This window comes from Python bivittatus, unplaced genomic scaffold (assembly GCF_059951505.1).
Source record: "Python bivittatus isolate LINGU-HERP-01145 unplaced genomic scaffold, Pbiv_v1 ctg000840_np1212, whole genome shotgun sequence".
Classification (NCBI taxonomy): Eukaryota; Metazoa; Chordata; class Lepidosauria; order Squamata; family Pythonidae; genus Python; species Python bivittatus.
This window is the reverse complement of record NW_028277113.1, coordinates 10,642,715-10,664,941: the sequence shown is the minus strand read 5'-3', so window position 1 is coordinate 10,664,941 and position 22,227 is coordinate 10,642,715. Positions and strand designations below refer to the sequence as shown.

Here is a 22,227-nt window from a genome sequence, read left to right as displayed (position 1 = left end):
GTACCTAGAAGATTTTGAAAGAATTGTAATGGTTTCTGTTACTTTAGTTGTCTTAACACTTTGAAAACTAGGGTGAATGGTAGAATAGGAAAAAAACAAACAAAAAAAACCCCAAATTAACCAGTAATGCTGTTGCTCTCACTGCATAAATACAGCAACTGGGATTTGAAATAATTTTTTTATGCCTTAGCATGTTGTGTGGATTCAGCCAATTGAGAAATGTGCTTATCTGCAATCACACCCAACTGTAAAATAGGGTTACATGGATGAATCTTGAAATTACACACCCATTGTTCCTGTTACACATTCTTCTCCCATTGGGGGGAGATGGGCGGGGGACAAATTAAATAAATAAATAAATAAATAAATAAATAAATAAATAGAAAATAAAAAAAATATTGTGTTACTGATACAAAGGAAAGATCTGAAGCATTCAGCACTAAACATAATCTACATCTGAAGCATTCAGCACTGTTTTGTACAATCACAATTTGTCATCAGGTCTGAACTAGCAAGCTATCACTTGTTTAAAAAAAACTTTCAGAACATATAATTTTTCTTGCCAATTTCAATAAAGCATAGCTGATGCTATAACTGTTCTAGAACACTAAAAAATGTATTTTAAAAAATCTGAAATATTTGATCCTGCTCATTCTTGGGCTGCTATGAAGCTGAAGACGTGATTTTTGCCTTCCCATAACATCAATTCTAGGAAGAACCACCTTGCCTACTGCTGCATGCTCTATAATTCATGGATCTGCAATCCCACCCATTTTCCCCCAAGGGAGATGTCTCCCATTTTCACTCAAGTAACATTCAAGCCAAGCCAAGCCAAGCCAAGCCAAGCCAAGCCAAGCCAAGCCAAGCCAAGCCAAGCCAAGCCAAGCCAAGCCAAGCCAAGCCAAGCCAAGCCAATCAATCATACCATCTAGTTTGACTCTCTTGCTTCAGCTCATTGCGATCAGTACTACGAGATAGAGCCCTAAACGCGGGTACCTGTACAATTGAAAGAAGCATGGAAAAGATCATCTCACCTCACTGTAATGTCCACAGGGAACAGCAATCTGTTGCCAGGTCTGGAATGGATAAGAGTAAGATTTCCGTTTCACTTCTTACTGTATATATAAAATCACTGCCCTTTACTTTAGCTTCCTGGCAACAGTTGAGTACTGATTTGGAAATAATAGGATTATGAAAGTTCTTCTGATTTATATCTTTATTTTTTCATGACACAATGGATCTTGTACCTCTGGGCATATATGCACAATCCAGGATATTGCTTGTAGGATGTGCAATATTGTGTTGGGAAAGAATGAGCTGATCTCCAAAACAGGAATTCCTCCTCTTATTCGGCTTCTTGAAACTCTTCCCTTTGTGACCACAGCGTGATTTGTAATAGAAGGGTGAATCAGTCTGCACGCTTGTCTTGCCTTTGCCTGCCCAAGCACCCAAACAGAAATGGTTTGGTTTATTAAAAACTTTATCCAACAGAACCCTTAGAAATTTGGGGAGGCAATGGTCATATCCACCAAATCCTCACAAAACTAGGAGGATTACCTAGAGCTTCAAGAGCTAACTTGTACATAATATACCATTTTTCTGTAAGCATATCAGTACAAAGGAAGGAGATGTATTGACAAACACCTTGAAATGCCAGCAGATATGGGCCTGCAAATCAGAATGGGATACGCTGAGAACAGTATACATACTGAAATGTTGGAACGTTTTATTTTAATATTTAAATACTTTTACACCATGTACAGTAATCAGTTTACAACCATCTCAGATGAGCCAGGAAACTTTATTCTAATTTTTCATTTTGTCTAAACTGGAAAACAGGATAGCACATCTGGACCAAGATTATTTTCAACCAACTTCAGACCAGAATTTAATATTCTGGATTAGTAACTGAGGTGGTAATTCTATTTTCTCACTTTTAATGAAGCAAAGTATCCCACAAAGCCAATGTTACTGGGACTGGAACCTATAAGTTATTGAACAGACTTACACATTCAGAAAGTAAAGAAAGAGAAGAGACGTGGGCTCTTGATTCTGCCTTTTAGTGGTATCTAAGAAAACAGTAGTCACTAGTTTTGTTGCCCTGATAGAAGACTGCAGATATGTTTGGCATCTGAGATAAGTCGCAATAAAACAAAGATAAATAATAAGTAACTTTTGCTCCTACAAGTTTCAGAGTATTTACATGGTACTGAGGAATTATGGCAATCAAATCATGATCAGAATCCAAGCGCTGGATTTATTTAAGCCTCAGTTTGGGAAATGGTGTAGGGGTGGGAATTACAAAATGTAACTGATGCCAATTGAATGTACAGAACCCTCTAAATTTGTCTGTGTTAATGATGTTAATGATGTAACTTAATGTATAATTTCCTAATCAATAGCCCAGCTGATTTATTTTGGCTCAGCTGCAGTACATCCAAAAATGCTGCAGCGGGTTTTTCACTTAGAATGGCTGAGCTCCAGGGACTGTGGAAGTAGCTTCCTTTCCATTGTCAGGAATTCCTGCCTGCTAGCTCCTGGTCTCCTTCCCCTCCTGGTAGCGGCTCCAATGTAGTGGCATTTCTCAGTCCACCACTCTTAAAATGTGATCAGAGGAAGAGTATCATGGCAGCTTCCCTTTCAGGCAACCTCTATTAATAGTTTTGATACAAAGGAGAGATCTGAAGCATTCAGCACTGTTTTGTACAATCACAAATTGTCATCGGGTCTGAACTAGCAAGCTATCACTTGTTTTTTGTTTTTTTTAAACTTTCAGAACATACAATTTTTCTTGCCAACTTCAATAAAGCATAGTTGATGCTGCAACTGTTCTTGTAGAACTCTAAAAAAATGGTCTTTTAAAAAAAATCTGAAATATTTGATTCTGCTCTAAAGGTGAAGATGTGATTTTTGCTTTCCTTATAGCATGAATTCTAGGAAGAACCACCTTGCCTTCTGCTGCATGCTCTATAATTCATGGGTCGGCAGTCTCATCCATTTTCCCCCAAGGGAGCTCTCATGGTTTAGATGTTATATGGCTGACAAGTAACACTGCAAAATAATATGTAATTCTTTTTTAAGAAATGTTACTTGTAATGTTTTTTAAAGCTTAGTAAAGCTAATCATTTAAAAAATTTTTAGACAATTGTTGTCATTGTTTTACCACAATCTATGATGTGAATGTGGAAAGATACCTTTGTGCAACTTTAGAGTCATACTGTTGCCTAGAAAAGGAAGATTTCAGGTCACTTTGAAAGTCATTTTATTTCTTTTTGCTGTCAGAATTTTACTGAGCAAAGGGAGTTGCTGATGAACGAAAGCGTCCTGCTTTTCTACCAGGTTGGGTCCCTTTACAAAGCACCTGGACCAGCCTCACAGCTTTCTTGGAGCGCAGAAGAGTGCCACTTTTCATCGGGGGGGGAGGGGCTGCTTGCTGCAAACAGCATTTTTGGTCTTGTGGCTTTCTCCAGAGGCTTGAGGTTGGTACAAACGTTGAGTCCATTATGGGTATAATTGAGGGAAGGGAGTAAAGAAGGTAACAGTTCAGGTGAGGAAACTTTCAGTGAATTAGAGACTTCCCAGTGGTTTAAAATGTAGCCCAAAGGGAAGAGAGGAGAAGTTATGGGGTCTGTTTTCAATGTATGAAGCAGCCACGTAAGCATGAAGATCAGGCCACTGACTATAAACCTTGCAGTCGTCCATTTTCTTCATTACTTTCCAGGGATTAAGAATCAGGTGCCAAGGCCATCTTCTGGGATCAGGCTGGCTAAGCAGTTCTTTTCTGGCTGGGGTAGATAAAGCAATGCAATGCAATTTCAGTAGGCTTAACACCTATAGACGTGTTCTTTGCTTGCTTGATTAAACCAGTCTATCTGGCTAACATTGCAAGACATGCCCCACATTTCCCACCGTTGTGGCAGCTAGCTCATAGTGCATTCCCGATTCTCTCTAAGCACACAGCATGCCGATCCCTGCCAAGCCATGTAGCAGGCTGACTGGAACTAGCAAAGTTCTGAGGGGAGGGGGAGGGGGGGAAGAGCACAACCATAATTGTCAGATGAAATCTGTAGAAATCACTGTTGAAAGCATTTTTATTTTCTACTTTACTTTCTACGTTCAGAAGTATTTAAAGTACACGATCCATGTGACGTGATATAACCAACTAAAACCATACAATATGGGCTCTTTACAGATCTATTCTGGGCCATACAATGTACCCTGTGATATTGATCAGCCCATGCATAAATTCCAGGGTACTCCAGACTGACCCCATCTAACTTTTTGTGTAATAAATTCAGGTCTACGCTTTGTTAATGTGCCTCAGCAAAGAATATATTTTTATTAGAAAATCATTGCAATAATTGCTAATGGGGGACAGGTGCACACACCCCAATTTGGTAGACTCCAATGTTCAACAAATTCATGTTTCAATTAAACTGAACATTAATATAGAATATACCTTCTGATGTTTTCAAACTGTGATTAGAAAAAAAAGATACCCGTACAAAATAGGGGGCATACGCCACCCTTTGGGGAAGGATTTTTCTTCCTAGGGCAGTAATTTTGTTAGCATTACAACCAGTTAAACCTCTCCACTTTTCAAAACACTCTCCTGAGGACACTACAGGGCTTCATCTCTATTAGTAAAGGATGAAAAGCAATGCAGCAAGCCACTCTCCGACGTACTGCAGGTACTCCATAGGTTACAACGGCAGTTGGGACCGGGGTTGCTGTCACTAAGCGATGCAGTCATAAAGTGCAATGTCACATGACCACATCACTTAGCCACAACAATCCCAGCAGTCCCAGCTGCTGTTGGAAACCCAGGACTGCATGGATTGTTAAGCGGGAAGAGGCGGGAGTCCCAGGCAAGGAGCATGAGGGGACCATGAGTGGGGGGACTGCAGGCAGGTGCTATGGAGCATGGGTGGGTTGTTGGAAGCCTTGGGAGAGCCGATAGAGGCCATGAACAGGGAGTTGCCGTGGATGGTGCGGACTATGGAGGGTGAGTTGGGGGCTGCTATGGATCCCCAGGATCTCCTACTCCATAGCAGGCTCCTCAAGAGGAAAAGCAGTGGGAATGGCTTACTGGAATGACTTGTGACCTTCTCTGCCAGCTTCCCCGTTGATTTTGCTTGTGGGAAGCCAGCAGGGATGATCATAAATGGCAATCATGTGACCACGATTCACTTCAATGTCGTAATAGCAAGCCAGGCACCTGAGTGTCCAGATTGTGATTATGTGACCACAAGGGTGCTGCGATGGCCACAACTTCAAAGTACAGTCGTAAGTCCTTTTTTTCAGCACTGCCATAACTTTGAACAGTTGCTGAACAAATGGACATAAGTTGAGAATAACTACCTGTACCAACTAGCAAAGGATATATCCTGGCTCCATTATTATTCAATTATTACAGCTATGTAGTAGTGGAATATTTAATTAAAGAAGAATGCCATCCACCAAACTTGGCATCAGGCCCATATCTATACTGCTTTAGATAGATGATACAATAATTTTATCACAGACACCAATAAGATTAAGATGGATCATGAGGCTGTTATCCAACTTTTGCAAAGTTCACTTACTGCAAATCATTACGAAAAAACTAAGCTCATGCATTTTGCAAGAGATTATAAAAAAATGGAGACTTGATGGGAAACTCATCAAACAAGCATCTTGGTTTCTTTATTTGGGATATGTCCTGCAGTACACAAGAAAGAGAAACGCCCATATTCTCCAGATTTCACTGAATATCCAGGGAAGTTCAACAGCCTGCCTGCCTGCCTTGTCTCCAGAGGAGCACAGTATATGGGCCTAAATTAAATCCTGGTGTCAGTTACACTAAACTAGAAAGTGTGCAAATTAATTTCTTATGAAAGCTGTATCAAGTAGCAAGGTGTATCCTTAATGCAGCCCCATGGCTGGCTGCTGAGAGTAGAGACAAGGGCATGGCTACATGTTTTCAATTCCTCGCTAACGATTAATTTTCAGCCCTAAGGCTTGACACTTGCTTCACTTATCTTGCTTGACAAATTCCAGTCCTTCTGCAAATTGCAGGTTGGAGACAAATACAGGGGTTTGCACCAGAGGTATTGCTGACACTGAGAGAAGAAGAGCTCTTATGGCGACCCTTAGGCAAAGGATACTTGACAGAGAATTGCAAACTTAATACAGCAAAATATCAGCTGGAATCAATTGGAATACATTAAGATCTGTTTCAAATGGCCCTACACATTGATCAGCTCACAGTTACTAAATACTATAGGGCCTTTACACTACTATGATTTGTCTTCTTGCCGTCAGCTGTTTGCATGTTTCATCATGCAAGTTTCAGAAAACCTTTAACACTGAAAAGACTTGCCCCTGTCAGTCTGGGAACACTGAATTATGGACCATGTGTTACCCTGTAGTGATTCTTATACAGTTACTCATAGCCAGTTCCTAACACCCCTCATTAGGCCATTGTCCAGGCAACCAGATGAATTTTCTGTGAAACTCCTCCTAGCAGACAACCACCTTAAAACAACACAGGCTGTCACCAAGTTGCATTTATAGCTTGTGGAAGTCAAGTCTCATTAATGACAAATTAATTTGGGACTGGTTATTGATTCTATTGTGTGAAGTATTAAGAGTGTTGTATTGTTCTTATCTCATTTTACTGTATTTTATTTTATTGTTTTTATTTTGATATGCTTGGTAACTATGTGATTTATGATGAAGTCATTCATTCATTCATTCTTAAACAATAACAGTGCCCCTAATCCATGACACATAGCATGCCCAGTCTAGATAGCTAGCTTTATTTATTTGATTTATAATCTGCCTTTCTCCCAGAATTCAAAGTGGTGTATATGTGGTAAAATCCTTTGTTTTACCCTCATAGTGGCTTCCCTGTGAGTTAGCTGTGGTGAGAGACAGTGACTGGCTTAAAGTCACCTAGTGAGCATCCATGGCTAGAGATAAACTTGATCCTTAGTTTGTCCTGTTCTAGACCAACGCTTTAACGACTATACCACACTGTGTCTCCAGCTTTATCCTGACATGTAATCTGGGTAATTATGTTACAAATCACTGTGTTGTGTGAACCCAGAAAATTGAGTTGACTAAACCACAGATAAATTAACCATGTCACACCATTTACATGTCATACAAACATTACATGTCATACATTACATTACATTACATTACATTACATTACAGTAATGAACATTACATGTCATACAAACATAACCACTCTCTGTCTTTCTTCTCTCATGTTTTTCTTCCTGAATATGGCATTACAACTTGAAAACATCCAGCAGAGCTAAATAGATTTTCTATTTATGGGCCACTGCATCAACAAACACACAGCTTATGGGTGGCCAAAGGACGAATCAACAGAACTGAATCATTACCTGCTTAAAGGAGTCACAGGATATGAGCCCCAGAAAGCAGCATCCCCTTAACCAGAAGGCTGCTGCTGTAGTTGCCTTTGCTCTGTCCTCAAAGAACACCTTTTGTTCACCTGTGGTTGATAAGGTTCTTGGCCAGGTAGGTCCACCCATACAATAATATAGTTGGCATTAGTCTACAGTTAGATTAGGCAAGTGGGGTCATTCTCAAAAGGCATTTACTATGCTTTAGTATCTAATATGTTTATTCTAGTTACATCCCTTCCATGCACCTAGTTGCAATAAAGAAGATACTAATTCTTACTGATCTAGTGCAGAAGAATATCTCCTCTGTAACTTTCCCAGATCTTCCCCTGATACTATCTGTAATCCTTTCCTTCCTCCCCTTCAGTTCCTCTTTCTGCCTCTGCTCAGCCAACTAATCCCCCACCTCCTCTCAATTTTCTACTTAGGTCACTTTTTCTTTATTTTTCCTCATCTGCCAATCTGCCTAGCTAGAAAATTTTTCTTTTTGGTACCAATAAATCATTCATTCTTTTAATCAATCAACAGTGGGTCCTGGTCCCATTCATTTTGCACTGAAATTCTATGCTGCACAACAGCTGATCATATGGTCCTCCAGATACAACCTTGGCTAGTGAAACCTTAGCCAATACAGCCATTGCTGACAAACAACGGAAGCTCTAGTTAAGCAACACCTGAAAAGTTGTTGATTCCATTCTCTTGATCTATTGCAATAGTTGAAAACCACATTGAGGGCTGAGAGTTGCACTGGGTGGATTGGTGATTTAACTGGCAGCATGAGGATGTTTGTCTTGGGTTGAGGGGAAGATTCTGTGCAAGTCCAGATTTGCACATGTGTCACTTCTGTCGTGGCAGCTGCATTGGTTGCCAATTTGCTTCCAGGTCCAATTCAAGGTGCTGGTTATCATCTTTAAAGCCCTACATGGCTTGGGGCCTGGTTATTTGCAGGACCACCTCTCCCCAGTTACATCTACCTGGCCCACCAGAGCGAGGAGGTTGGGGGAAGTACATTTGCAGGTCTCATGGTTGAGGGAAGTACATCTGATGGGAACACAAAAAGGGCCTTTTCTGTGGTGGCCCCCTTCCTGTGGAATATTATTCCCTCTGAGTTAAGATTGGCCCCACCTTGATGTTATTCCAGAAGGCCCTGAAGACATGGTTTTGCCAGTGGGCCTGGGGACTCCAAGCTGGAAAGGAGCCAATCAAGTGGTTGTTTTGACTGTGTTTTTGGCCACTGTGGGGGTAGGTGTTGATGGTTTTGTATTGGGGATTTTACTTTATAAGCCACCCGGAGTCAGTGTGTGTGAGTTGGATGGCCATATAAATTAGTTGAATAAATAAAGATGTTTGTGTGATGTAGAAAATATATCTAACAAAGAAAATGGAGGCTGCAACCTTTTTCATCAGTCTTTTGCGCATGATGAGGGACAAACCCAGCTCCTTTTTTTGCCTCATCCCATCAGACCCGATTTGACCCTCCCTGCCCCAGAGAAAGCCTGCCTGCAATCCCATCTAGACCAATGGACAGAAGCCTCCTCACCAGCGCACAGCACAGCCCAAGGGCAGCCCTTGCAAGGGAACTGAGACACAGAGAAACCCCAACCTCCCGTCCTCCATCAGGGACACGCCCCTGATCCCCTCAACGTTCCATCTCCTCCACAACAGCCTTCCCCAGCAATGCTGCCACTCCTGAATTTCTGTTTCCAAAGAAACAAGCCCAGGGACAGGGACAAGGACCTGCCTAGCTTCCCCAAAAGTTGCCAGCCAATCAGGTCCCTAGGTTTTCCCACCTTGTAGCCCTCAGGTTCTAAAAATCTTTGCTTTCCCATTGTTTGGGCTTCCTCTTTCCTGTAAAGTTGGGACTCAACAATTGTTGTAATAAATGGTTCTTTCTCCTCAGTGTTGTGCTCTGTACGTCTGAATTGTCCATGGCAGTTTGAAGTCTTTCCTTCATTTGTAAATATATAGTAAGCTTACCTTACACTAGTGTAAGGTAGTGTAGTGTAGACCTTACACTAGGATTTTCATGAGTTTCCTGCCTCCAAAGGCCATCAAAAATGGCACTACCAATTTTCAACAACTTGAGGGGCTGTAGTGGGTAGCAAAAAGGAGAAACGCAAGCGGGCCGAGAGATACAGATTGCTCACGCCCAAACAAGCGACTCATAACTCACCTATTAATAAATACAACCCCCAGCATTTATAATGCTTTATTTAGGTGTTATTAATGTCATTACATTACTATAAGTTAGAATTAAACATTAAAGACCTTATAAACATCCTTAGGGACTGTGAGCTGAAGAACAGAGAAACAATCATAAAGTAACCAGAAATATCAACAGGCTTTCTAAATTACTTGAAAATCTGTTAGCATTGTTATAGACTGGTAGTTACAAACTGGAGCCAAAGCAGCCTATTCTGTTCTCAGCTTTAAGTCGCATCTTCTCAACATTTTAAGTCATGTGGTTGCTAGAGTTACAGATACTTAATCAGAAAACCATCAGAGTTAATAATAGCTAAGGTTAATTTCAGCTGAAGTGTGTGATAGAACCCCTTGCTTAATTTTCTGCTTATATAACATAAAATCTGTTCTCTATTTCTCAGCCAGGTGTTTGGTGAGTGTCCGCATGTGAGTCTGCCTGTATATCCCTTCAATTTAAAATGGAATATTGATGAAGTCCTGCTTATTTGGAACAGCATCACCCCAGAGATCCACATGGCTCCTACCCTGATATTTCCAAAAATCCTTGAAAAACCCTGTTTCCCCAAGGGTAGGATGGATATTAAGCCTCCATTGGTGGTTCTGTGGTATACTATGTATGCTTTTTTTCCATATGTATATGATTTCTTTATTTTACTATTTTTGCTTTTTAAAATGTAAGTGCCTAGAGTCGCTTCAAATTGGGCGGCCTCTACACTTAATGCAATAAATCATGAAATAACAAATGTGACTTCTGTCTATCCCCTGCAAACTAATTTTGGGATCTTTATGACATTTCTGACAAATGAGTTCTCATTAGAGATTGGCAACACTACTGGGTTTTTAAATGTGGCCTCTGCCCAAAGGAACACCTCTGGACCTTTAGGCCTAACAAAATTTGATAGAAGAGGAAAGGGGGCTGCAGCAAGAAGGAGAAAAAGGCAGAAGATAGGAACACTTACATGAAAGGAGTCTTTCAAGAAAAAAGCTTAATTATTTGAAACCAGAAGCCCTAGAAAGGAAGGAATGGGGACTCTTCAGGTTCATTGCTGGATTGTGGGTTGTTTGATTGACATTTCCTTATGGCCCCAATTTCTCTTAGCATTTCTTCCACAGAACTGTCTTGGCGAAACTAGTCTTCTGCTCCAAATTTGTATTAAAATGATCTCAAGATATTTAATTTGGTCCTATTGTTTATACCTACCCCATCCCACACCACCACCACACACAAACACAGACTCACAGTTAACTTGGGTTTGAGGCTAAGCAAAAAATGTTAATCTAACGAGGTTACTGATGGATATGACATGAGCCAAGTTAGTTGCTCTGCATTCCACAGATAAGTAATTGTCACTGCCTCTAATGAAAATTTGTTAGAAGGCATATCAACAGAAAATTAAAGCAGTTTCTTTCACATGTCAATCAACTCAAGGTCACAAACTGGTATGCATGCTTTTGAGTTTTCAAGAAGTCTTCATCAGGCAATTAGAAAACAAAGCAAAGTAGATGGAGAAGGAGTGATACAGGAAAGTGGAGGAAAAAAAGTAGGGGTTTCCCCCATTTCTCCATTCCTACCATCCTTGTGTATTATCCAGCTTGAAGGAGAATATGAAGACTGCATACTGGCTATACAAATGTACTGCTCTAATAGACAGACAGCCTTTGCTTTGGCCAAAGACTACGGTGACTTTTTTTCCTTAAAATGAATAAATAAACAACTATAGTTCCCCATTAGCAACAGCTAAGGTCTTTACTTTAAGTTTGTTCCGTAGGGAGAAGGATTCAAAGTAGCACTACTGGTCCTCTCAATTCTCTCTTATCCCATGTGTGAAGCCCACGTGTGCACACTGTCCTCTTCTCTTTACGATAAGGAGTTTAGTGTGCAGTATAAGAAAGGTTTATTATGGACACAGCCCCTTTGCATTGGACAGAAGATGCAGAGAGACCCACAAAGTAAAGGAGTCTACCCAGATAGGTAAATAAGAAATCAATTTTAGGACTTGGTCTGATAGGTTTAGGCAAGATATCAGTCAAGCTGAAAATGGAATTCAGAATATAGAAGGCTCCTTTGCTCACAGCACCTGGAAAGACATTTGTTATTATGGCAGCATCTGCTCACTGTGGCAAGGAAATCCTGCCAGCAAAAAGGATGCTGTTGCTTTCTGAATGCACCAGAATAATAAGGAAAGGCTTATCAACTTTAAGCTCAGAGGAACTCACAGGAACTACCTCTCCACCAGTGGCAGCAGTTGGCTCTGTACCTTCTTCGTTGACTTCAGTATAGGCTTTATGACGAATCTGAGACACAATCAGGTCATGATTCCCAGACATGCAAGATAAATCAGCTTTGCTTGGAATAAACACATCATTCACTCCCATTGCTGATAACCTTGTTTTGAGTGAATATTCATCTTCCACTTTGAACTTTGGCAAGAAAAGTGTTGTTGTTATGTATCTCATGTTTGCTGGAGTGGTCCATTCCTGAATTTTTGCATAAGGGAGGTCCTTTGCAATCTGTCAAGTAAAATAGAAACCAATGCCATGTGTGAAAAAATATTGAAAAAAAGAACAAGGCAGACAAATAAATTGTTTTCCAAAATGGCAAACTGCTTCGCAATAACCATGTTGCTTAGAAACACTGTACACTGAAAAACCAACAAATTTATCTGCTCAGGTGTTGCTTCCTTTCAGGATGCTGAGCAGTGCATCTTGAAAGCAAGTCTCTTGCTCCAGAGTGGTGAATATGCTGGCTTACCAGATATTCACAATCTCATAGGCTGCCAGAGAGCCAGAGTTTATACATTCCCATGAGAGAGAGATTTGTCTGTCAGGTACACAAAGGCAAATAATCCAGCCACTTCCTTTGCCGAAGTTACAAAAAGTGAGTCTTTTTTTAAAAAAAGGCAGAAATCCAGAAGTGGCTAGTGGGGTTCCCAGCAATTCCCAATTCCCCAGCAGCCTCAGATTAAAGTTTGGAATCCCAGGAAAAGGGAAAGCTGGGAAACTGAAGCAGAGGAACAGACACTTCAAATAGCAGCTATTTCTGAAGAAATAAGTATAAACATGCATTTAGGACTTTGTATAGATTCTTGATTTATATGTGTGTGTGCATGTTCTACAAATTTAATTGTTCATATCTCTCTGTACAAATAATGAAGCTGAGTGTGTAACCTAAGCTTTCATCCATCCACCAGGCTGTATATGAAGATAATCCATTTATTTTAGATGTTGTTGATCTGTTTGTTTGTAATCTGCAATATTAATCAGAAATATCTAGCTAGCGCCTCTTGTATGAGACTCTGGGGAAAGAACAGACAAGATGTAACCAACTAACTGCCTGGAACATTGCGTTTTCTTTCATACATCTCTTTTAAGCAGCAGTTTTATCTGTCTGAACAATTCTGGAACTTAACTTCCTCCTCTTTGAATGTTTGCATTTTAATATAGTTACTTAATAAGGGCTCTTATGTTTTTTCTTCTTTTAAAATGAAGTTTTATTTCCTTGTCTCTGGTGAGACTGGTTTATCTCTTAAGTAGGGAAGGAAGGGCTGAATCATGCACCTCTCCACTCCTTAGCCAGGAAATAGCCTTTAATCACCAGGAAGGCAGCACAGGTTGTGAAAGTCTATCTCTTTCATATACTGGGTTTAGAAGGCGGACACCAGGTGAGTGCCTCTGGAAGATAATGATGGATGGCAGCAGAAACTACAAAGCCCTTTCTTTCTTTATAACTATATGTATTGTTTATTTTTGTTTGATTTTTTGTATAAATAAAACTTCAATAAAGTTTAAAACTGCTGAAGTTCTTATTACTTTTTGCTTTTAGTTTTTTAATATAATGGCTGCACACCAAGTTAGGAGTGGGACATCTGTAGCAGCAAGAAAAAATATTTTCAGTAACTGAGATATTATGTGTAGTAACATAACAATCCTATTTTCAGCCTGATGGATGAAAAGTTGTCATTAATATGTCTATCAACCCTCCAAAGTTATGGCAATGGTAATAAATAACTATGCCTGCTGTAAAAAGAGCCACGTAACTGTAGAGATTAAGATGTTAGGCTAGGACTAGCACTACCAATGTTCACATGGAGTTCATTGATTGATTCTCTCTCAGCCCAATCTACCTCATGGGGGTTTGGGGAATGCTGATGGAGAGAGAAAATGACTCCGTGTATGCTGCGTTGAGGTCCCAGAGGAATAATGAGATAAAAATGCTGAACATCTGTTCACACATACATATGCATCATATTATTCTCTTTCAGGGTAAGCAACAATATAAAAAGGGTTTAAAAGGAGTAAGGTATGGTAAGCAAAATAAAACAGAGCATGAGAGAAGAGAAATGAAAAGAAAGCACAGAATAACATTCTGTATAGTTCTGCATATCTTTCTACTCTTACAAGCCACCCTTACTTCCATTGAGTTCATACACCACTCATATAGTGCCTTTTGTGCTTTAGATTTCTCACTACTCTCTTTTTGAAGTTCTCCCAAACTCCATTAAATTGTGATTACCTCCTCCCATCACTCTTCACTGCAGTTTCATCCACATGTATTCTTTTACCAAGAATAGTATCAAATTATACATATCGATTTCATTGAAAAGAGTTCAAAACTCAGGTCACCTCATCTGTAGCTACGTTGTTATCTGGCAGAATAACGGACATACTTAGGTCTTCATTATCATATGGAAACTCCAGCACTTGCATTGGTGGATTTGTTATTCTAGCTGTATTAAATTTGCCACTGCAAGTCCTCATTTCCACATTTATGCTCTGATCCTATAACAAATAAAGCCAAGGTTAAAAGTAAAGCAATAGCAATATCAGAAATTGCAAGATGAAACATTTAGTACTATAGGCCAGCTATAATATCAAATTTTCACTTCATACCCTGTTAATTCAGGATCCAACCTGCCGTATAAACATGGATTTCGTGTCCCCACTGTGTTCAACAGCTGTTATTTTAATTGTTTGACAGAATTGTGGAGCAATAAATACATTTCCATCTTCACTGGCTTTTCATGTACTCTACCTTGCCAGTCTAAAAGACTGTTTTGTGTGTATCCTTTGGATTAAATTCTGTCTTCCACTTTCCTTTGAAATATATAGCATTTACTAAGACCAGGACAGCTGTGGGGTCAATGGATTTAACAGGAAAGAGATCCTTGATTTTACCTTTTTGAGAAGAAATTGAATGAAAAATGTTATCTGCAAGTGGAAGAATACTGTCACCAATTCACTTCTTTCCACAACACAATTTTTGAGTCAGAAGAGAAAAGAACATGTAAAATATCAAAATCTAAGATAAGTGAGAGAAAATGTAAGCCTAAAATGAGCTGATATTTTTCCTAACTTCATTCATTCATTCATTCATTCATTCATTCATTCATTCATTCATTCATCAAATTTATATAGCCGCCCATCTCATGAATGTGACTCTGGGAGGTGTACAAGAAAAACCAGAATAAAAACACATCTTAAAACAAGAAACATGCATATAACACCAGAAAGTGTTTAAAAACTCAGACATGATAGAGCCATTTCATGGATTCCCTGTCCCCAAGGGATCCTCAGGCCATATATATTTAAGACTTCAAAGGGAATGTCGGCCCCAACTGCCCAAATCCTTTTGCTAAAGTCATAGGTGAGTGACCTTGGTCTCAAAGTTTCATATGGTTCAAGGCCTGAAACTTTGAAATATTGCAGATTGGCAATTCAGGTCCTGGCCTACCCCAGACCATCAGTTTCTTTTCTTTTCTTCTGCATCACAGCAGGGCATATTCATTGACCCTTCTCCGCTCTTCATTTGCTAAGTAAACAAATATATTGGACAAAACTAGCTAAAACCTTTTGGTGGGTAGTTCTTTGTTATTTAAAATTCATGAATGACCTTTTTGACCCTAAGGGTTGCACAGGTTAAAGGGGCAGGTTAAAGCATACAAGAACAGCTATGCTTTCCCATGCAGCCCTTCGTACTGGCATCATGCTCAGAGAGACAAACTCTTCATCTCACTCCACAGCACATCAGCCCACAAAAATCCACTGCATGTCACTAATTTTTCTTGCCGCAGGAAGTCCATTGTCCATTCTCTTTCATTAGCTGGCAGTGTATTCTGCGTCTTGCCATTCAGTGTGGGAAACCCAGTGAGCCTTCCTAACTGATCAATGGCAAAGAAAATGAAAATAACCTGTGGTTTCTTACTATTTGTTTGTCTTTCAACCCAAGAATTAATTTTCTTTCTAACGTCCTTAGTTACTTGAAAGTCAACTCTTTCCAATTTTGGCTTTCTTTTTGTAAAATAAATGATGACATGGTGTAATGTGTCGTGTGTTGTTGTTCGTCTGAGGTTGTATTTACCTACTTTTGAGAACTGCTAAGGACCAGATGATTTTTGTTATGTCCTGATACATAAAACCATAGAACTCAAAGGGGGTGTACTTTCTTTTTCACACGACTGTATAGTAAAGACTTGGTAAAAGGAATAACATAAAACAAAATGATAACCCAGCATTCCTCATGTGACAAACAAGAAAAAACTCAGTATAAAATTTACCTGGGTTTCTGGAGAAGTAATTCTGACACTATTTGAAAAGTGGGTCTGGTGAAATGCCTTAGAAGACATTGATATTTAAAGCTGTAATGAAGCAATTTGCAAGCCTGGAAATTCACAGAATTTAGACTGATGAAAGTGGGTGGGCAAACAGGTACTGCAATTTAGTCTTGCGTGAATCAGGTAATAAATGCAAAGTGATGAAATGAATCATCGGCTATTAAGTAATGGGATATCATTCTTTGATGAGCTTTTAACAGTTGAGAATGAAGATGTTCTGACAACACTGGATGGAAATAAAAGTTTAAATCATAACTGCATAGTCTGGTGATAATTGTTTTTCTTGGCAACATTTTTGGAAGTGGTTTGCCATTGCTTTCTTCCAGGAGCTAAGAGAGAGTGACTGGCCCAAAGTCACCCATTACACCAGATGGCTTTCAATTTTCCTTTAAGTTTACATATAAAACATTTACAACTCTTCATGGAAGTATTATTTTCCAATCTGTTTCATTCATTTCTACGTCTTTCATGTTTCTGAACATGTCTGAAAACCAAAATGCGTTGGCTTTCTGAAATATCTCTTTCTAATTATAAATAATACAATTTTAAAAGCAAATCCTTTCAGTTATGTCTTTCTTAGACTGACTTTTTAATTGAAATCCAACCGGTGAATTCCCACAGCATTAAGATCAGGAGCTGGAATGAATATAATATATTATTGTTCATCACTAGAAGAGATGAAATCATATGCAGATTTGGACAAGAATTAATGAAACTTCCACTGAAATAGAGACCAAAAAAAAAAAAAAAAGCAAAATATCTATCTTTCCTGATCTTCCCAAAGAAATAACTTTAAAGCTTTATAGCTGTGGTTGGCTAAATTCTTGCAGCCTTAAAATTTTCCTTCCTCCTTTTGCATTAATGTTCAAGGTGAAATTTAAAAACCCCAGGTCCCAACAGCAGCTGAAGCATTTTTAATGGAATTGAAATTGACCCCTTCTATTTCTCTTAGGTTACTTTACCTTATACTCTCTGTTCTGTTTTTTAATGGTTTAAATTGGCAACTGCCTAATCTTATGTGGAAATTATTCTCCCCATGCATGTATTGGAATTATGTCATAGGCAATTTCTTTTATTTCATTATCAATATATTTTTTCTTTAGTCTTTCATTTCATTTTTTATTTTCTATTTTATTTTGGTGTAAAGTGAGAAATTGTTTTATATATGCATCTACAAAACCATGAAATAGAATAATATTCTAAAATGGGACAGACAAATGTCTTTCAATGAACTTACAGTGAAAGGGTTAAGAAAGGGTTAAAACTACCAAATAGCATGGAATTTTCTCCTATCTCAAATTAAGACTGATGTTGCTTTCTTACAGGAAACCTATTTAACTTGGCAGGACAGGAATCTTAGAGATAGCGTTGAGAAGTATTTTACATACATCTATTTGAGTGATGTTCTGACCACAGCAAAAGGACTTATTATTATGAGTCATAAAGGCTTCTCTTGTCAGATTCAACACCTTATAACTGATATCAGTGGAAGGTTTGTTTTTGGTTCTTAAAGTGTATGACCTGCGGCTTGGGGAAGGAATGGGATGCTGACTTGGGGAAGGAATGGGACACCGGCTTGGGGGAGGAATGAGAGGCACGGCTTGGAGAACGGCACAAGGTGGTGAAGGCCAGTGGTGTGGGGCTTGAGGCAGCATTTCTCAGTGGCAGCAGCAGTGCTGGGACTGAAGTTGAGGCCTTGGGGCGGTGGCAGCTGGCTGAGACTGCTGAAGGCCTCAGGCTTCTACTTCAGCCCCGGCAATGCTGTTGTGCCAAAAGGTCACAGATGGTGGAGAGATAGACAGGTGGGGGAGTTGCAGCACCCCTGCAGTTGTAAGTGCTGCTGGGCTGAGCTGGGATGACTGAGGCTTCCAGGGGCGGCTGCAGTTTTGCGCTGTACCATAGCACCCCTCCAATTCACGTGTGGCCTGCACCGGGCCTCCCAAGGCCTCCCCCACCCCCTTGAGGCATCCCTGCACTCCTTAGCTGGGACTCCGTCAACTTAACAACCTGCAATTCTCATTTAACAATGGCAGCTAGGAATGCCAGGATTGCAGTCGCTAAGCGAAGCAGTCACGTCACATCTCACTTAACAACCACATCATTTAGCGACCTAAATTCTGGTCCCAATTGTGGACTAGAGTGAAGACTACCTGTATTTTATCATTAGCATTCAGTAAAGCTGTATTACAGTGTACCAAAACTAGGTAAAGTTCACAGTTTGTGTTTCAGTTATTGTCCTATCTGTCTGATAAAAAAAATTAACAACTCTTTTAGCCAAAAAAATTGCAAGAAATAATAACAAAAGACATATTGTTATTATGGTCCTTTGAGTCAACCCTGACTCGTGGTGACTACTTGTACAGATCTATACAGTTTTCTTGACAACATTTTTAGAGATAGCTGGCCAATATCTTCTTTCTAGGTCTGAGAGAGAATGCCTGGCCCAAAGTCACCCAGCTGGCTTCATGCTTAATTGAGGACTAAAAACTCAGGTTTCCCTACTCTTAGTCCAGTGTCTTAAACCTTTAATGCCTTTAAAAACAGACGTGGATCAGATAATATTTGGCCTGTACTAGATATTGTAAGGAATGGTTAGACTAACTGCCTATTTTGCTTCTGTACCTCAAGCTTCTGCTGACATAGGAACTGTTTGGCTGAAGGTCAGTTAAAGAAACTAGGAATGCTTTTGCAAGCAGGGATCTTATAAAAGTTATAAGGTGCTAGGCATATAAAAGTTATGCCAATTGTAAAGGGACATTTTAACAGTTTGCAGAGTTGCAAAAGGAAATGGAAAGATGTGGTTAAGCTAAAGGCCAAATGTCTTGCTTGTTCATATCAGAGGTCCTAGACACATTTCCTGGGCATGCATGAACTTTTGCACCTGCTCTTGCTTCTAGCCACACTATGCCACCACATCCTCTGCATGATTTGGGCAAGCTAGATAGCAATGCCTTATATGAGGAACCCCTGGAACAAGTGAGGACTGGAGACTTGACTATTAGTTTATGTTGCTTAAGCTAATGTTATGTCAGCCTTAGAAGGCGGGCACACTTGTGTGTGTGGCCCTCCTCCTAGATGCTTCCTGATGACAAAAAGGTATAAAAGGTGCTGTAAACTGTTCTGGGGTGTGCCTGTTCCCTGTCTACTTTCTGCCAGCTGCACAGAGACCAGTCCACCCTGCTTTTCTTCTGGCCAGAAATAAAAGCTGTATCTCCTTCTGAAAAACCTCTGTCTGGAGTCTCATAGGAAATCATAGAATCCAGGCTAGTGAACCTTACAATATGATTGGTTTAAATAAGGACAGAGAGGATCAAACATGCACTTATGTCATTGGATGCTGCAAAAGTGTTTGAAATATCACTATTTGTGAATAAGTGGAGCACCTGGACGAAAGGAAACTCTACATCAAATTCTGGGTAGCAGTTACATAAATATATCAGCAGATATCATTGTTCAATCCAAGGAGCCTCTTTTTATTAAATAGTGGTATTCAAAAAGACTTTCTCCTCATATCTTAAGGCTTGCTTGCTTGCTTATTTATTTATTTGATTTATAGGACTGCCCATCTCACCATAGCAACTCTGGATGGCTTACAACAGTCAACAACATTTCTCCATGCGTGACTTAAAATGTCTTCAACTATCATCTGGCCCCCACTGAAACAATACAAAGCCTGCCTTCATTACTGTTCTTTTGGCAAACAGTGGTTGGTTAACCGTAGAAGAAAAGGGGAGAAAACGCACAACAGCCCACTACTTCATGAGTCAAGAAAAGGATACCTTGATGTCCCAGTAGCAACCTCTTTATCTCGTCTTCACCTTTTCATTTGATGCCAAAGCAAAGGCCGCTCAGCGCCTCCTTGACTTTAGATACGATACTGTAATCTGGGGCTGCCAGTGGGTGAGATGCCTTCAACAGTGAAGTGCTGATAATTATAATGAACTACTTTAACCCCCCACCTCCATTTACACAAGGATTGCATTTCTAAATCTGCAACCATTTGACTAAATCAAAATGCATTATGAAAACAGCATATTGTGTGAGCTGCACATTTGTAATAATCTAAGCTAATTATCATAGGTTCTTACCTACACTGCACATATGATCTGGTATTATGAAGTTGACTACATATGCAGTAGACAGCATAGAGAGTAGAACATCAAAACGCAGGTCCTTTTTTCACTGAATATGCTTGGTATACTGCCTGTAATCATATAGTTACTTGTTTCTTGTGATTGTTATAATTATGTCATTATTTATTTTTTGTGGCTGTTGTTTGCTCTTCTTAGAAAGTATATTTTTGATGTTATTTTGTGATTTGGACCATTTTATAAGATGTATACTGCAGATACTGTGAACGTTTGATCACAAATTACTAACTGTAGCCTAAGAATCAAATGATTCCGGTGTGCTAAAATAAAAAAAAAGAAATAATCTGGATTTACTAGAAATAGAGATTCATTATCATCATTCCCCAAGGCTTAGTATGATGCAGTTAACTGTACCAGAGGATCCCATTAAAGAAATGGAGGAATGCATAACCACAGGAAGATTTGGACTAGGTAAACTCAATAATACAGGAGATAAATTAATAAAATGTTATAAAGAGAATTATTATTCCCAGCATCAGCTTCAAGCAACATACAGTAAATGCAGACTCAAAACCTGAATATCAATGGATTGATTAAAATGAAATCAAACGGACTAAAACATAGGAAATAAAATATAAAGAAGCATAAGTGAGACAGGCAGGACATTTCCAGGTGCAGACTGAGAAACGGACAATGAATGATTACTGTCCAATATGTAGCTTAAACATAGAAAATTAAAGAATGCTGCTATAGCAGCAAGATTTGACCTGGAAAGCATGCAATTAGAATATAAAATCATTGTGAGGAGTAAATTTGGTATACTTAACATATACAATAGTGAATCTGAGGAATTATTAATGAAAATTACAAAACATGATTCATTGAATGCTTTGTTTATTAAGATACTTTGCAGTTAACAGGGAAAAACAAAGAGGCAGTAGAATTTCATACATTCCAGGAAAAGCAAGCATCTCAGAAGTTTCAGAGAAACATTTTTAGGGTTAACATCCACTCTTTGAAAAAGCCAGATTATATTACAGTTTCAACTTAACTCTACTCCAAAATGCATCCCATTCAGTTTAATCAGACGTACTCTCGGGTAAAAAATACAGGACCAATGTTGACTTTAGCTAAAGTAAGATTGCAGAGTCCCTACGTATCATTTCTCAAGCAGGCTGTATCACGAAGCAACATGAGAGTGTGTATCTAACACAGTTTTTATTCTTTCCTGTTCTTGGGTTCATCTAGATCAGTGTTGTCCAAACTTGGCCACTTTAAGATGAGTGGACTTCAACTCCCAGAATTCCTCAGCCAGCCATGCTGGCTGGGGAATTCTGGGAGTTGAAGTCCACTCATCTTAAAGTAGCCAAGTTTGGACAACACTGATCTAGATTTATCAACTAAGATGAAGAATCTGGAGGCCTTCAAACAGAGTTTAAATACCATATGTCCAGAATGCTTTAGCAGATCCTGCCTTGAGCAGAGGTTGCCCTAAATTGTTTCCAACTTTATGGTTCTCTGATTATGACTCTTAATAGCAGTGGGCATCCTTTGGCTCTTATGCATCAGATGTAAAAATACCTACTGCTAGCACTGTAACGGATAAACAGGTGTCAGGTTCACTATGCTTAATTTAAGACACCTTCCCTGAAGGATGGCCATGGCTGAGGATTCTGGGAGTTGAAGGCTATACAGTTAGAGGAGACCAAGGATGAGAAAGGCCGATTTGAGTTCATCTTATCCCAAAGAAACAGCCCTATTTAAGAATCCCACAGAAGGGAGAAAAGCAGCATTTCCTACCTTACCATAGTGCTAACAAGCTAAAGAAAACTGCAATTCCTAGCTACTGCATTTTTCAAAGATCTGAAAGAGACAGATGTATATCTGACATTTCTTCTTGTATTCTTG

The 22,227-nt window shown here is 39.4% G+C and overlaps 1 protein-coding gene across 1 annotated transcript; it reads right to left on the bottom strand.

Annotated features, from left to right (window-relative positions):
- Positions 1–11,729: 11,729 nt before the first annotated feature.
- Positions 11,730–15,697, bottom strand: LOC103062186 (serpin B10-like). The gene is made up of 4 exons (XM_088130904.1): positions 15,631–15,697; positions 14,668–14,792; positions 14,241–14,396; positions 11,730–12,128 (listed from the first exon to the last, which is right to left on the bottom strand). The coding sequence occupies exons 1-4, from the start codon at positions 15,695–15,697 to the stop codon at positions 11,730–11,732; spliced, it is 747 nt and encodes a 248-aa protein (XP_087987030.1).
- Positions 15,698–22,227: the final 6,530 nt, after the last annotated feature.